Raw genomic sequence first — 18,015 nt, 5'->3', positions numbered from 1 at the left:
TTATGCTGACTAATTTAGAAAATATGTTCTCCTTTTTAGGATCACAGGTTCACATTCTAGCTTGCTCTTGAGGTCTAACTAAAAAATCCAGGAAAATAAAAAAAATAGAAATCCTTCCTTTTGTTTTTGGCTCTTACTGTCAAGAGGAAGTCCTTTAAATTTAGACTATTGACAGCAGGCCCCATTTTTCATGTGAGTACATATGAAAAACCACTTGTTATTTTGGCTTGTGGCTACTGGCCTCATTGGACTGAATGCCTGCACTTAGACTGACTTCTCAAAATGAAAGGTTGGACTCTGGTTAAAGATATGAGGGTGGAGCCAGTGTCCGATAGCAACTGTGATCCACTTCTGACTTTGGTAGCTTTTAGATTGTTTGTACTTAAATACTGTTTGCTGAGAATACAACGTGCTGTTGAGGTCTTTCCATCTACTAACTGTGTGGCACTTAAATGGACAATTGTGCATATACTGCTCATGTAATTGTGTTTGCATTTATATAGTGCTTACTTCCCCTGGCGAGGTGTCAAAGCACTTTTTCGGCGAGTAGCACGCTACTCTGGAACCCAAAAAGGATTAGTGGTAAGTTAGTATAGTGCAATTTGAAATTAATTTGAGCTGTGGACTTGTTGGTCTGTTATTTGGATTAAAGAGGATAGTGGAGGGTTAAAAGAGGAAAGGGTTTACATTTATATTACGCTTGCTATCCCTTATGAGGTGTTGAAACGCTTTTCGATGAGTAGTACGCTACTCCGGATTCCAGTAAGGATTAGTGGTGAATTAGTATAGGGAATAATGAAGTTAATTTGAGCGGTGGACATGTTAGTCTGTTATTTGAATTGAAAAGGATAGTCGAGGGATAGAAGAGGGAGGGATTTGCATATATATAGTGCTTGCTAACCCTGATGAAGCGCTGAAGAGCTTTTCGGCTGGTAGCTCGCTACTCCGGAACCCAAACCGGATTAGTGTGGGATTAGCATAGGGGAATATGAAACTAATTTGAGCGTTGGACATGTGAGTCTGTTTGGATTGAAAAAAGGATAGTGGAGGGATAGAAGAGGGGTTGGTTTGTAATTATATAGCGCTTGCTACCCCTGATGGGGTGTTGAGGTGCTTTTTAGCATGAATCATTATATGTAGGACGGGTTATATATAGTTTGGGGGCAATTGAACCAGAGGTAGAGGGACTGTTAGCAGGGAACCTGAAAGATGGGAGCAAGGGTTGCCAACTTGAAGCAAATTGGTGAGAAGGTCTTGTTTTCATTAACACCTATCCTTCAAAGAGTAGCAGTAGTAGATGTCTGTTCGAATAGTTTGATTCTTGCCATTGAGGTAAGAATAATTGATTGTCCAGATTACAGGTAAAGAAGAGGCTATGCTTGTAAGGTGGTTTTAGATAGCAAAAAGAAGCATATGCAGCACAGTTTGGGTAGATTGAAAAGCGTCCTCTCTATTGGAAGAATGCCAAAAGGCATGAGGAGTCAGCTTGTCTCCTGGGAGTCACTTCAGGAGAGTCAAATGTCCTGACGTATGTTTAGTAAAACATAATTAGTTTGCATGAGGTCAAAACAGTAACTGGGTGGTCCATGTTTCAACTGTTGAATCACAAGTAAGAACTCCCCCATGCCTTGAAAGTTCTAGTTACCCAGATGGAGGAAGTGAATATTGGATAAAAGAGTTAAATAAATACTTGGTCCCTAAACACTTAAAAGTGCACCTGTACTTTGCAATAACTTATATTATAGGAGTGTTTACTAATAAAGGTTTTTAATGCTCTGGCCAGGAGGGAATATATTCCTGGATTCTGTTTTTTATGACAATAGTTCCCCATCATAAGAAAGGGAGTCATTTAAACCTCACTAATTACAGACCTATTTCCCTATGTGGATGGTGCATGTAAAAGTTATGGTTGAGCATTATTGAATAGCAATTGGGGTTGAGCAGACTGTTTACCAATATTTTCGGATGCTTCAGAAGAGGAGTCAAAGTTGACCATGCAATGAGATCATCATTTGTGCCAAATATGTGCAGCTTGAGAATGAATTAATATATTTGAGCGATTTATTAAAATCATTACAGTAATAATATTGAAAAAGTAAATAAAACTCTAGATAAAATGATGTGAAAGAGTGTTAATATTATTATAGCAATTTTGTTTTCCATATATCCTTAAAGGCCACAAACTTTACATGTGCAAACTAGTAAATTTGACAGTATGAGAAGTAAAATATTTAAAAACTTGTATGTGTTATTATTGAACAGATCTTTCAAATTTAATGCCCATTAACAATGAGTTTAGAGTCTTGATAGCATTGACTAAAAATAGGAGTTTAAGTAGATTCTCAGCCATATTTACAGGCTTCAACGTGTACTGATTAGCTGTTTTAGAAACATTTCAAGAATTAAGTGGGCTGATTTTAGACAGTATTTTGAGCTGCCAACTTCAATAGCACATCGTTGTAAACCTTAAGTGCTTCTGATAGAAAGGGAGATTTAACAATGTATCAAGAGAGTCATGAATGTAACAAACCTCGATATATGGCTCTTTGAGACAAGCATGAGGTACCTGTTGACAGGTTTGTAAGTTCAGTGAGGGGCATATGCAAAGAACATTCAAAATTGAATCTTCATGATGGCCTTGTATTCAACAGGTATTATCTTTGATTTGAGGTGCCCATGGACATTAACCATTGTCTGGAAAAATGCCAAAATGATGCTGTAATAATTTTATCTTCATTTTTAATGTTGGAGATTGTTATGTTAAAAGTGAAGGCGGATCTGTTTGTTTTGCTTGTTTATGAATGATGTTGTGGACAGCTAAACACAACCCCAAATGGCCAGACACTTTTCATGGTTATATAGGTGTAGTGTTATCAACCCCAATATAGGCCTAGGTAGTTGCATGACCCTTCACTGTCCTACCATTATTCTTCTTCAAAAATTATTCTACATAACGGGTCTGGTGCTGACCTTTGACCTAGTTAGGTGTACATAAATGTTGTGTGGTTTTCTCTGCAAACTAGCCTCATTTATTTTGCATGAGGATTCTCAGTATCATAGCTGGATTACGGTCTTCTCCATAATACCTCTGTATAAGGATCACCACTATTGTCATCCTTGCCCAACATGCCCAAAGTACACTTCTAGGTATATAAGCACTACATCTTCACTGGGCAAACCAGAGGAGAAAGGCTTCCATACTAACACGAGACGCTGAGGTTCCTGCATGCAGAGACTCCAGCACGCAGTGGTCTGACATCCCTCGCGGGGTGTCCATTTCGAGACGAAGACAGGGTCCTTTGCTCTCCTGCATCAGGTAATGGGGGGTTGGCTGTATCCTAAGGGGCTTCTTGGCTATTCACCTACATACATGCTACGAGGTACACTTAGGTACATCTAGTTAGGGTTTGCATCATAGGAGTATGCGCTATTACTGTCATGTATCTATATGCCTGCATATATTCATTGTTCTAGCACTATGGTACAATTCTACCTTTTCTTTACTCTGCTGGTGCTTATTATCGTATGTATATGTTTCTGTCTCATGGTTGTTGCAGCACACATATTTTATACTAGAATGACTCTGGTTCAATAAATTCTTACTGAAAACGAACCCACTGTTTATTCTGTGTATATCTCTAAGACAAAAATAAGCACGAGTGACTGAGCGAAAAGTACTGTACTGTTTCCACGATCCTTGAGGGGTCAGGGCTGTCATGTTCGATAGTCGCCAGAAACATTTCGCTCCTTGGTAAGAGGGGCTCATAGTAGCCCTGTGAGCTTGCTGGTCTACAGATTAACATATCCTCTGGGGGTGTCTGGAACCAGTCTCGACCAATCCCTTAGTTTATGTTGTCTAAACGTGCTGATCTTATATAGATTTGTATGGACTGCACAACAGCAGATTCCCTCAATCTTGATTTCCCCATTCCATTCTATTAACATGTGTTAATCTGGTCATTTAGCACGGCCCCACCTGCACCATCAGGCAGAGAGGATGTGGGAGATCTACAAGGGGAACAAGAAAGGAGCGTCGCTGGAATGCATAGAATTATAAATTGTCTTTTCCTGAGTGGCGTAGGAAATACTGAGCTGGCCAAGTACTATTGGCAGATGTGGCCAGTCCTAGAAAAGTTGAAACATGAAACATGACCCCTCAAGTACGTAATGATAAATCATTTCTTTGTTTTCATGGAGTGAATAAAGGTGACCCTCCTCTGGATGAGGGATTCCCCTTTGCATTGTCCTGTTTGCATTCAACACCTGAGATGATACCTTATTAGACAGCTACATCAGTTAAATTAATAACCAGAAGAGAAGTGAGGAGTCCTGGATACAGTTAAGTAGTTGAAGAAACTGCTTGCAAACGTGTCTTGCGTAGCAAAGGATTTTATTAGAGGCCTGACCTTCCCATAGCTCCAAGGCATCCACTCCCTGCTGTCCATGGTTCCTCCATCTCATCCCCCTCACCTGCATCAACATCAACACATTCTGCTGATGACCGGGGCAAGTTCTATGACAGTCCAGTCACCATACATCCTCCATCACACAGTTTTACACCAACAAAGAAATTCCAAAGCAAAATAAAAAATAAAACTAGGCATATAAGAAATAACAATTGTCAAGCCAGAAGTGAAGCATTATGAAGCATAACTTGTTACAGATAAATCCAACAGTTTGAGGGCATTTTCTTATCCTAGTACTGCGATGAAGAGATTCACTAAGGATTCCACTTAAAATCTGAACTTCATGATGATTGTCAAACTCAGCCGTAAATGGGATTCCGGGTCTGAACTTGCTAACTTATCAACATGCCTTCATTGCTCTCCTTCACCCTTTGCTGTGTTCCTTCTTATCTTTAGAATGTGCACAGGCTCATGGTATTTTGTCAGGCCTTTTCTCAAAAACAAAGGTTAGATAATTCTGTCCCTTTCTCCCACCTTCAGATGGTAGCCCAAATTCTTGCATTTCCTCAGTGTATCATACACATTTGGCAGAGATATATTTGTCTGAGAGGTGACACACCTTCACCATGCAGTTGGCCTGGATTGGAATTCAGAGCAAGCTTTACTTTCTCATATTATTTCAAAAGTAGACATCCCAGTTGTTACATTGAGGAATTGTGCAGTAAGACCACACCTGCATCTCACAGCATCACAAACATCTTGTCCAAACCATTACTTTGTGGTCTATATAAATGTGTCCTGCTGTGTTTTAGTCCAGGCTGGTCTAAAAAATCCACCTCAAATATTTGAAGTACATTGTACGCTATCATCAATTAGTAATACTTAAGGCACACCCTACTTCACAAAAATATCACTCCAAAAACTCCGACTGTGCCAGCTGCGGGATATGCAAAGAAATTTTACTTTAACTCAGTGGGGTAAGTGATCAACTAGATCTAACATGGATCTCTATTGAGCGGACAGAATGGTAAAAGGTCTAAGAAACTCTAAGCCAGCTTTTTGCAACACACTCTGGTGCAGCCACAGGGTATCCTAGTGATGAAAATATTTGTACATGCTTATCATTTTCTGCACAGTGCACATTCCTCTGTGAATTTCTGTATCCCAATGCCCAAGCTGGCCCCCCAATACTCCCAATTTAATTACTTTCTTTTTAACAAGCTGCCATGATGGCCAGTAGGAGCAGATGCTATAATTTTGTACATTTATTTAGTGGTAGGGGTCAACTTCTTACCACAAAATAGCAACCCATAAAACTCAGACGATTTGTTAGCAGATTTACAGTAAGATTGGAGAGCAGTATCAAGGGTTTTTGCCTCTAACCGCCTTTCAACTATGAGCTCAATTACTCGTTGAATAATTCCATCCTACAATAATTTGTTCTTACAATGCTCCACACTTTAACACACAACTGCCTCAATCAAACAGTTGGCAGTTATGCTTTCTTCATTATTGACAAAATCACTACCCATGTCACATTCAATGGGAAAACGAGAATGACAATCAACTTGCACATTGCGGGGACCAGGAATATATTATTATTCTGACGTTCTACTCTAGGAGTTATGAGGCTAACCTTACCAGTCTTGCTTTAAACTTCATCTTCTCCCTGGAAAGCATATCAATATATGATGTGCGATCTCATTTTATCTCAAACAGACGTCCCCAGATATATGGGCAAAGTTTCCCTACCCCCGTACACACTTCCGCTTTTTTGTTTCAATCACAGAGTATCTGCATTCAGATGGTCTTAGAGTATGGGAGGTAAGCCCAATAGTTTTTTGTTTTTGGTTGTATTATTGCAAGAGTACTGTTCCGAGGTTATAAACACTGGTGTCTACGGGTATGTGACAAATACTGCTTCTGTGAATGGTTGTATAGCAGAAGCTTTAGCTATTAGTTTCTTAATTTTGAGAATTGTTGCCTCACATTCCTCATTCCATACAAAATCTGAGCGTTTCTTTACCAGTGGTCTTAAGCATTCAGTCATAGTAGCAAACCCTTGGAGAAATATGGAATAGAATTCACACATACCAATGACAGATTCAAGCTGATTTTTATCCTTGGATGGGGGAGTGTTATGAATGTTATGTGCCAAACATGATCTTGGTTTGATTCCATTTTAAGTTAATACATGCCCCAGGTACTCAATTTTAAAGGTTCTGAAAACACACTTTTCACTGCAGAGTCATGCCATTTTCCTGCGTAACACCAACATACATTCCACATTACTGTTGTGTTCAGCCAAATTCACACCTTAACTAAGGGTGTCGTCCTTCAATACTAAGAAGTTACAAACTGCTCGCAGAATGTTGGTGATGACCCTCTGAAATGCTGAGTCGGCTTCTTGCCAACCCAAAAGGAAGACGTTAAAATTGTCTGGTGCCTGCGGGTGTTCTGAAGGCTATGTAGTGTCTAGAATCAGAATTTGTTAAACGGATCTATCTTAGCTTTACCCACTTAAGACAACAGACTTTCCAATCTGGGGGGTGGGGGATGAGGGAAGATTCAATCTGCAGAGCCGAATTGAATTTTTAAATGTTGAAACACGCACACATTTGCCACTTCTTTAGTGTGCTTGGACTAAGTGGGACAATGTGTTTGATGTCAACATGCTCAATGACACCCTCGCACAAAATGGACTGACGATATTTCTCTAGATCATCTTGCACTCTAAGCGGGATATTGCACAGTTTGTTTCACAGTGGTGTATCCCATCCTTTTTGCCAAGTGAATTGTTCTAGGCAGAGTTAAGTGATTGAAGGAACTGCTTGCAGATGTGTCTTAAGTAGTAAGTCTTTTATTAGAAGCATGACCTTCCCATAGTTCCAAGGCTGCTGTCCCCTGTTTCTTGTGTCCGATTGCCCCTCACTTACTTCATCACATTCATTTGATGACATAGGCTGTTCATGCCAGTCCCATACAAAGTCCTTGTTTATCTTGAACAAAAAGCTTAGATTTTGCTGTTGAATGTGGATCTCACATAATGGAAGGCTTTGAAATGTGGTACAATCCAAAGACAGGTAGTGCTCATTTTAATCTTCACTAAATTTGAATAACTATTTATATTCTTATAGTATGACTTTTCTGTAATTGTCTTTTTCAATAACCTTCATGGTATTTCCGCCCTGTCAAGGCCGATTATTCTTAATGCCAATACATAAATCACAAAAATGGCCCTCCAAATTTCAAGAAAGCAGTGTTATTGCAGCAATGCCTTTAATTTAGCCTAAAGAAGTATCTAATGTTTAGCACTGTGTTCGAAGTGCAACGCAAACTCCTCCCTTTAACTGGTGTGCTGTAATCTTGCCTGTGCAGGTGCCAGTCATTGCGGTCTTGGGTTCTGGAGGAGGATTTCGGGCTATGGTTGGTTTTTCTGGTGTGATGAAAGCACTCTTTCAGTCAGGAGTAATTGATTGCGTAACCTATCTGGCTGGGCTGTCTGGATCTACATGGTAAGTTTAAACGTGTTGTGTCGTTAAGAAATTTGTTAAAAAGTGGTCCACTGCATCAGTGATGTACAACATATTTTAACTGTATTTGCATGGGAGCACATAGGCTGTGACCAAGGCGCGGACTCCGGATCATCCTTTTTTCATAGGAAAGATGTAGCTCAACTAGATTAATGTTTTACTTCCCTCCTGATTGGTACATTCGAAAATGTAACTGACAAACTGTGATTAAAAAGTATTCATGTTTGTTGATTATGAACATTTATGGAGTGTTTAACAGGACATTGATGTTATATATTCGGGAAGGAATCAGTGTGTAATGTCGTTATTTGATTTACTGCAGGAATCTTTTTCTGGATTCACATACTGTACCTTATTCTGTCATCTACAGGTTGGGTCCAAATTAGTCTTTTTTCAGCCGCTTCTCTCTTTTGTTTTTTTTCCTGTGGTCATTGTCATCCAGTGCTGAGCCCCTCTTTGCCTGATGTTAGTCGTATGCCCCATTAGCCCCTCAACATGGTTACCATCTTCATAGCAATTTTTTCCATTGTTGGATCTCGAAGCACAACAGAGAGCTCTAAAGACTAGAAAGAAAATTGTGTTATGACAAAGAAATCAGGAAAACTCATAATATCAGAAAAGAACAGCGCCACATTTTAAAGTTTATCCTCACAAGGGCTTTGACCCCCTTAGGTCAGAGAATGAGCAACGGCTATAGAACATTCATTCTTTAGATTCTGCCTAAAGTACCCTAACAGATTTACCCAGAAAGACAGTCAGGAGTTGTGCAACCTTTGCCTATCAAAAGACTTTTGTTCACAGGAATGCAAACTGCACACCAAATTTCAAACAAAGACTTTGAAGACAAGGGAAAAACAGATGTTTGCACAGTCTCAGCACAAGTAGTCAGCGCTTAAAGGCCTCAGACTGTCAAGTGACTATGAAAATTAATAAAAGACTCAGCTACTGAAGGAGAAGGCTCCCACGTTGAGGTCCAGACATGAACGTGCCAGGTAACAGTACATGGGCGCAGTGGGGCTGAGCCGAGTTATCAGACTTAAAGTACTTGAACACTACTCCCGATATTGAGAATGCCAGCGATCAAAGGAAGGGCAAAAAAAAAAAAAAACATGGGTCGAGGTTGAAAGAAACCATTGGTGATAAAACCTTGGAACTGGCCTTAACCCCAAAAGGTGATTTAGAGCTTTGGAGGGACAAGGAGTCTCACAAGAAAGAGACTTTGACATTTAAAAGTTAGACTTTGACATTTAAAAGTTAGACTTTGTCTCTGAAAAGGAAGACTGTCTCTGAAAAGAAAGACTTTGACTCTGAAAAGGAAGACTTTGACTCTGAAAAGGAAGACGTTGACTCTGAAAAGGAAGACGTTGACTCTGAAAAGGAAGACGTTGACTCTGAAAAGGAAGACGTTGACTCTGAAAAGGAAGACGTTGACTCTGAAAAGGAAGACGTTGACTCTGAAAAGGAAGACGTTGACTCTGGAAAGGAAGACGTTGACTCTGGAAAGGAAGACGTTGACTCTGGAAAGGAAGACGTTGACTCTGGAAAGGAAGACGTTGACTCTGGAAAGGAAGACGTTGACTCTGGAAAGGAAGACGTTGACTCTGGAAAGGAAGACGTTGACTCTGGAAAGGAAGACGTTGACTCTGGAAAGGAAGACGTTGACTCTGGAAAGGAAGACGTTGACTCTGGAAAGGAAGACGTTGACTCTGGAAAGGAAGACGTTGACTCTGGAAAGGAAGACGTTGACTCTGGAAAGGAAGACGTTGACTCTGGAAAGGAAGACGTTGACTCTGGAAAGGAACATTTTGACACAGAGAAGGAAGAGAAGACTTTGACACAGAAAAGGAAGAGAAGACTTTGACACTGAAAAGGAAGAGAAGACTTTGACACTGAAAAGGAAGAGAAGACTTTGACATTGAAAAGGAAGAGAAGACTTTGACATTGAAAAGGAAGAGAAGACTTTGACATTGAAAAGGAAGAGAAGACTTTGACATTGAAAAGGAAGAGAAGACTTTGACATTGAAAAGGAAGAGAAGACTTTGACATTGAAAAGGAAGAGAAGACTTTGACATTGAAAAGGAAGAGAAGACTTTGACATTGAAAAGGAAGAGAAGACTTTGACATTGAAAAGGAAGAGAAGACTTTGACATTGAAAAGGAAGAGAAGACTTTGACATCGAAAAGGAAGGTTTTGATGTTAAAAAGGAAGTCTTAAATGCTCAATACAGAGCAAAGAGATGTGTAAAGAAAGAAACTCCCCCCTTAAGGCCGAAATAGTGTCTGTCATGAAGAGGAAGTTGTTGTTTAGCAACTCTGATTCCCTCTCAATCAAAGGTAGAAAACCAGGGAAGAAGAGCAAAAAAATCAAAAGGGCATTGGACATGTATGGAGTGCACTTAAAGGTGAAGTCCTGTTTCTTCCTGGATATGCTGCTATCCTCACACAGAAAGAACTTGTTCCTCTCTATGCCACCCAGTGTCGTATACCAGGAGTGAGAGTATTTCTGGGAGCTTGCAACAGCCAAGGCAGTGACAAGCGTAGACAAAACATATAGACACTTTTCCCAGAATGCCACTCCATCAAGGACAATGTGCCTGCAGTCTCCATTATAATATTCAAGCCATCTCAAGTGGCGTTCTGGAACACCCTGCCTTTAACGACAGCTGACCGACAGGCCGTTTCTAAAATGGTTAATGCTCCCTAGACTTTTATATCAATTTGTGAACCTCCCTGTGATCCTCCCAACTTGGATTTATATAGCCCTTGATACATTATTAACTTCATTGCTATGGGGACAGGGTTGACATAGATTAGCTCTCGCCAGAAATAGGAAGCAGTGGTAGCCAAGGAGTTCACTGACCGGGAATGGGTGCAGAACCTTGACCATCCCATTCGGTTATCCCGGAATGCCCGGCTTAAGACTATACAATTGTTAATACTAGGGCTTACCTTACACCTCAGACGATAAGACGCATGTACCCGACTGCTTCCTCGGATTATCCTAGATGTCATTGCTCAGATGCAGATTTCATACACATGTTGTGGGCCTGTCCCTCCCTAGAAGACTTCTGGATGGAAGTCACACAGGGCCTCACACAAATTACTAAACGCTCCACCTGGAATACTCTAGAAGACAAAAGCGGGTGTACTACGCCGCTTTACGGGCCTCGCCATGATGTTGGCCAAGAGACTCCTCACACAGCAGTGGAAATCACACTCCGCGCCACGCAAGGGGAAATGGCGTGAGGAAGTCATAAAAGGGGGCCACTGCTCAGAGAGAAGCGCTGCAAGGTGAAGAGTATAGAGGGCTGAGGAAAAAAACAATATCGATGGATTGGGCTCTATTATTAGACCATTTCTAAGTTGTTGGAAAGTGGATTATTGGTAGGGGCAAATGTAGGTCTGCCACTGGCAATAAGGCCACTAACACATGATAGGACTCAGCATAGGTCATGTTATTCCCATGCTCAACCCTTGGTAACATGGCTGCGAGCAGACTGGCCTAACTTCAAAGACAGGTATGTAAAGCATTTAAAAACACCAATTCAGTAAATAATTAAGACCCAACACATAATAAAAATCCAACACCAATTTATAACAATAGGAAATATTTTATCTTTAAAATGACACCAAAACAACAAAAATCCAATGTTGGGAACCAGAGATATGAATTTTCAAAGATTTAAGCATTATATAGCACTTAAACATATAGGGGCAGAAGTATCAAGCATTTTTGAGTTCGCAAATTGCTAATCTGCCCATTTGCGAACTCAAAAATTGCTTTTCCAATGCAGCAAACCTAATGTTGTGATTCGGTAACCTGTTACCGAATTGCAAAATGGGTTTGCAATTCGGTATTATGAAGGGACGTGTTTAGGGCGTCCCTTCCTAATACCGAATCGCATCGGTATGTATGAATGTTTTGTGACTGCATTTGCGGTCGCAAAACATTAGCATTTTACCACCAACTTCAAGTAGGTGGTAACCCATTGGCAAATGGGAAGGGGTCCCCAAGGGACCCCTTCCCCTTTGTAAATGCTTATTAAACTATTTTTAAGAGCAGGCAGTGATCCCACGGACCACTGTCTGCTCTTAAAAAATGAAAAGAAAACGTAGAATTTTTCGTTTTGTAAAGCATCTCGTTTTCCTTTAAGGAAAATGGGCTGCTTTACAAAAAAAAAAGATTGCTTTATTGAAAAGCAATCACTGACATGGTGATCTGCTGATCTGAGCAGCCACCATCCTCGTGATTTTTGCGAACCCTAGGGGGTTGCAAATTGCGACCTACCTCATTAATATTCATGAGGTAGGTCATTTGCGACCCCTTAGGAATCGTAAAGGTGTACTATACATATTCATACATTTCATTTTGCTATTTCATAATTGCGAATCCTTGTGATTCGTAATTGGGGAATAGCAATGCAAGCTACATACATCTGGCCCATAGCCCCTTATTGAGATATCTGGTCGCGATAGACTGGCTCAACTTAAAAGTTTCAGGCCGACCGCGATGGAGCCCTAGCGGCTACAACTCGCGGTAGGTCCCGGTCACAGTTTTTACCTTTGGGCTTAGAAACTTTTCTGGGGCTTTTCTTCCTGGGGTCCCTCGAAGCTCTCAGCCAGTCCGGATTCGGTGAGGGTTCGCCGGATTGCCTTGCGATGAGCTCCCAGTCAAACTTATGGAAGTCGACCTCCGGAGCGTTTCAGTGGGGCAAACTCAGGATCCAGGCCGACATGTGGTTGAAGGCAGCCGGCTTGGCTTTCGCGATTGCTCCCGGTCACCTTTTCTTCGTTCGGACTTAAAACGTTTATGGAGTTTTTTCCCGCGGAGTCCCTCGATGCTCTTCACTGGGATGGATTCGGTGCGGGTTCGCCGTCTTTGTATTTCTTCTACTCCCGGTCAGACTCTGGAAGTGGGACATACGGAGCTTTTAGCGGGATGAACCTGGATGGCTTAGCCGGCTCGCGGGTGAAGGCAGGCTGCTTGACTGGCCAGGTTGAGTCTGTTCCTCTATGGAGCTTTTTTTCAACGTTGCTCCAAAGTTCTCCAAACTTCTTGAACTTCTTCCTGAAGTTCCTTAAGGGATACCAAGGTGTCTCAAACTCACTCCAAGATGGTCCATGAAAGTTGAGGACTTCAGTTCCCACAATCCACTTGGACAAAACCCTTACAAATCCACTGATGTTCTCCAGGTTGAGAATCCTTTGTGGTGATGGTCCAGGTGAGCTCTGTTAATCTGTAGCTTGCAGGGAGTCCACTCTTAAGTTCTTGTGCAGCAAGGTAATCCACAGGGCTGTAGTTTCAGCTGGTGCAGTCTTCAGAGGACAGGCCTTAGAACTTTGCACCCCAACTTCTCAGCATGGCAACGTCTTGCTTTCTTAAGTTTCAAGCAGCAGATCTGAGAGGCTCTGCCCCTCTCAAATACTTATTCCAAGTTCTCTGGGTCAAGCAGGAGGTCACTGCTGACCAATGGGAGCAGGGCAACTCCCCCAGAATATGACCACATCCTGTAGAGTGTGGCATTATTTTTTCCCAGAGTGCGAGTGTACCCAATCCTCCAAATTCATAATGGCTGATTTTCCAGCAGGGAGGTAGGAGCTGGCTGAACACACCCCCAGGATGGCAAATTTTCCTAAACTCTCCCTCTTGCATCTGTGCATTCCTTCCATAAGCCTAGCTCTGGCTGAGGTGAACAGTTTATAGTTGTAAATGACACTAAGGTCTCCTCTTCTCTTTGAAGACCATGGTTTACGAATCCTCTCCCTGCTCTGGCATTCCTGTGTAGCAGTACACTGCCCTCCCAGCAGAGCTGGTTAACCTCAGGGGCTCTTTATCACCTCTTCAAGGCAGCCTGGCTAATCCACTTAACTCTGACCAATTAGGACAGACCACTGGAATGCTGAATCTGGACTTACAAACAAGAAAGTCTCATAACTTCTTGTATGTACACTTTAGGAGAAATTCAACTATCTCATATTCTTGAGTTTATTAATACCATTTGTGGAAGTTTTTGAATGGTACTTCTGGCTCTCTTCTATCAAGAGTTATTAGTTAATATCTTCCGGCTATGTTAACCTATGCAGCAGGGGATTTGCAATGGGAATAATGACTTGGGCCATTTTTTCAGCACCAGGACTTACAAAAACATATTTTATAAGTGCTTTGCTTATATCTACAAGACCCCTACCCCTTAGGACAACTAGGGGAGATTTTAGGGGTTCTCAAACTGAAGAAATATTGATGATCCCCCCCACCTCTCCACAGGGCTCCTAGCATCAAAGTCGAATTTGGGCAGCTCTTTATCACAATGTGGGGAGTGAAATGTGAAATTTCACTTAACCCAGGGCATATTAAACTCATTTTATAAGGGTCTACCCTATAAATACCTGACCCCCCCCCACCCCTGGGACACCTAGGGGAGACATTGGGGGTTCCTAATATGCCAAAACATTGTAGGTTATCCATTTTTAAGTGCCCCAAACCCCAAAGTCGAGTTTGAGCACAATTTACATTTTAAATGCAGTCCTGCCAAAAAGGGTTACTTTTAAAACTGACCTCAGGCTTCAGCAGTGCACACATGCAATTGTAGAAAAGCTGCTGGCCTCCAAACTGCCATACCCTATAGTGGGCTAGGGACTTCTAGGTCGTTTTAATCCCCCGGTCGTTTTAATCCCCCGCCCTAATATTTAATCTGGTCTGATAGGGTAGGTCATGCCAACCCCAGGCGTACCCCAACCCTTAGTGTACTCTATGTAGGTGTTTTCAGCATAGCACTGGCCCTGGGCCGGGTTAGGCAGAGACCAGGGTCAGCCCGAGTTAGTTACCACCAGTACCATTCAGCAAAAAGTTGAGGGGTTCCCGGTGCACAGGATGACTTTGCAACAAAAGTACACTATACAATTATTACCGTTGACTGATGTAGCGCTGGGATCCCCAGTCTTCTCCCCCCCCTCCCCCCCTGGTCCTGATGCCCTTATTGCCCTGGACGGGATGCAAAGTGAAGATGTGTATCAAACAGACACTTAGTTTGCAACAACTCAGTTCTTTAATGTTATTCACGTTTTTCCTGAAACAGATTTATTGTTTGAGCGGACGGTGCTTGAGGTGAAATTTGAGATTTTAAAACTTAACCATAGGAAGAATACATCTTGTATCTCTACAATGTCTCCTTTATATGGCATATATATGTGAACAATTAATCTTCAGATTAAATATGCAAATGTCTCTGGATATTGATGCCTGTAACTACAAGTCCTACATGTTTTTTGCTGACTAATGTTTGGAGGAAGAAATGTAATGTATACATATATTAAACTGAAAACTCAATAAAATCTGTGTTAAAAAAAATATATATTATTCAAGCCAGGAAAAAAATCTAATGCACCATCCACCATTGTTCCTGTATCTGATAGGGAAATTTAGTGACTGGAAATGGTAGGAATAAGAGGGAATGGTCAGCAGAAAAGCAGAGAACAGGGCCAATGCTCGCAGACAGCGACCTTGGAACCACACAACTCACCCACTTTGGAAGACCTTATCCAGGAACTCCGTAGGGTCCTGCAGGTGGCTGCTGAACTTAGTAAACAGACGACAATGGCCTTGAATATTCCAGAGACAATGACTCTCTCACATCTGACATCATCCCTCCAAGAAGATCCCACATCTAATGGGTCACTTGCCAGCTTAGGAAGTGAAACAAGTAGGGCATCTCTTAGCGTGGATGGCAGTGACACCATGGTGAGGGTGGTATCACACACAGTCTTCGGACGAGGTGCTAGATGCGCAGCATATATTTCATAACATTCGGGTTGTAGACCATCTGGTCTTGGGGTTTTGCTGGTGGCCAGCGCACATATCGCTTCCTGTATTTCAAATAAAGTAATCTCCCCATTAAGTTCCTCTCTAGAGTCAGTCGTGATCTGCAAGAGTGCAACATCAGCCAAAAATGTATGGCAGTGCTGTGAGCATGTATTAATATAGCTGTATGTAATGGTTAGTGACGGTAACATGTATGTTCTTCTGGGAATGTATCATGTTGTCCGTGGGGGAGTGGGCAGGTGAGATAAGTCGCATATCAGATTCTTGCCGGATCAGCCACGCTAACGGGGTACCTGGACGGTCGGCCTCAGCATGTGTGCACATACTGTGCACCGTATAATTTAGGCAGTGGAGGCATTCTAACAGTGCAAGTTGTCTGCATTGGGGTTGAAGCAACCGTTAGCGAGCAGTAGTTGATGTACAAGCCAACCCTTATGGGTTTAATAATAGATTGTCCAGTTGAGTAATTTCACCAGTGATACATCGGCACATATTTAGTGCGTTGCCCATACAGTTGTCCCAGGTTTGACACCTTAAAGGCATCCCATTCCACAAGGGTTGAAGAGGCCGAACCTGTATTGAACCTGTATTGAAATCAGTGTTCTTCTACATGAGCAGCGATGGACGCTCAGAATGAGGGTTCTCTAGTGCGGAAGGTTGTAGGTTTCAGGTGGGTATGGACAAGAGTATTTGTTCCCAATGAAGGGGGTTATGGTCCGTATGGATGCAGCCAAAATGGTCTGTATCAACAACATGTGGGATGATGTCTTGGGTGCAAACAAATCTGTTAATACAGACATGGAAATTGTGAGCATTAGAGTAATCTTTAGTGGAGGGATGACAATGACGCCAGACATCCAGAAGCTCCCAGTGATGCAGTCAGGTAGTAGGAGCGAGAGCATTTGACTTACTGCAGTGCGAGTCAGCGGTGGGAAAGAACGATCAAGCACATCCAGAACACTGTTAAAGTCCCCGCCCAGTACCCAGAGGATGTCTCTCCATCTAGTCAATAGTGTAGTGTGGGAGTGAAGAAAGGGTGTGTGGTCCGTGTTTCACGCATAGATAGCCACAAGAAGTAAACAGCAGCCCTCCACAAATAACATATTGCCCCTCTGGGTCTATGAGTGTGGTAGTGGCAACAAAAGGGAACCCTGCTCGAATCCAAACAAACACTCCTTGTGCATAGGAGGAGTAGTTGGTGGAAAAAAATCTGTCTTCGCCACCTTCTTTGCATTCTGAAAGCCTTAAGTCTGGTAACCTAGGATTCTTGAATAAAAGCAACGTGTGTATTCCGGTGAGGGTGATAGAAATGGATAGCATAGAGGCGCGCGAAAGAGTGTGGATGCCCCTTACATTCCAGTTAATTATGTTTGTGGCAGCCATGAAAAAAATATGGTGGTGGTGAAGTTATGATTCTTTGATATGGAGTCATGAGGTGGAGTGGATATGAGTATAGCGAACAAGTGCATGCTGTGGATATGAAGAAGCAAAAACATAAAAAGAGTGAAACAAACTATAAATACTATCAAGTGCAGATATCCAACAGGTGCCCACCCAAACGTGTGAAACTTTGTGTTCGAGGCATGTGGGCTGCTGAATTCATATCTATAGCATAGATCGCCGCCTAGTGTTGGGTCCGGATGATTGCACATTGTTGTCCTGGAAGAGTCTTCGAAGTATCACGAGATAGGTGGCTCCTCCCCTGGACTACAGTGCGCATGGGCATCGACTCCATCCTTAGATTGTTTTTTTCCGCCATTGGGTTCGGATGTGATTTCGTTAACTCCGGTTCGGAATCGATCAAAACTAACTTTTTGCAGGCCCAAAGGCCTTTTTCGAACCGTCGGTATTGTTTGCGTCCGGTGCCCGACTTACTCCAACTCTTCGAGTCAGAGATCCGGGGAGTCGCATGACTCTTCGGGGATCGAGGCCCAGTCGACGCGGCAAGACTTCGACGGCATGGAGCGGAGTCCGTTCAAGCACTGTCCCGTGTGTGGATCCAAGTACCCACACATCGACGTCCACCCAGTTTGCAATAAATGCCTGTCGCCGGACCACGACGAGGCCAACTGTATGGCCTGTTCCAAGTTTCGATCTAAGAAGACCATCAGGCTTCGGCGCGCGGCGCGCCTCGAGGCCCAGCGATCGGCTCCAGCACCAGTGGACATCTTTGTCAACGAAGAAGCGGACGAGCAGCAGGTTCACCTTCAACTTTCACCTCCATCGGTGGTCGTCGAGTCCGACTACGAGGCGGACGC

General features: G+C 42.4%; 1 protein-coding gene across 1 annotated transcript in view; it reads left to right on the top strand.

Annotated features, from left to right (window-relative positions):
- Positions 1–18,015, top strand: part of PLA2G4A (phospholipase A2 group IVA) — an 875,644-nt gene that overhangs the window by 374,493 nt on the left and 483,136 nt on the right. The window contains exon 8 of the mRNA XM_078642541.1: positions 7,785–7,921. Coding sequence (XP_078498667.1) covers positions 7,785–7,921 — 137 coding nt within the window. The remainder of the gene's footprint in view (positions 1–7,784; positions 7,922–18,015) is intronic.

Source organism: Lissotriton helveticus, chromosome 1_1 (genome assembly GCF_964261635.1).
Source record: "Lissotriton helveticus chromosome 1_1, aLisHel1.1, whole genome shotgun sequence".
Taxonomy (NCBI): domain Eukaryota; kingdom Metazoa; phylum Chordata; class Amphibia; order Caudata; family Salamandridae; genus Lissotriton; species Lissotriton helveticus.
Note: the sequence above shows the minus strand (reverse complement) of the source record. Positions and strands in the feature narration are given on the sequence as shown.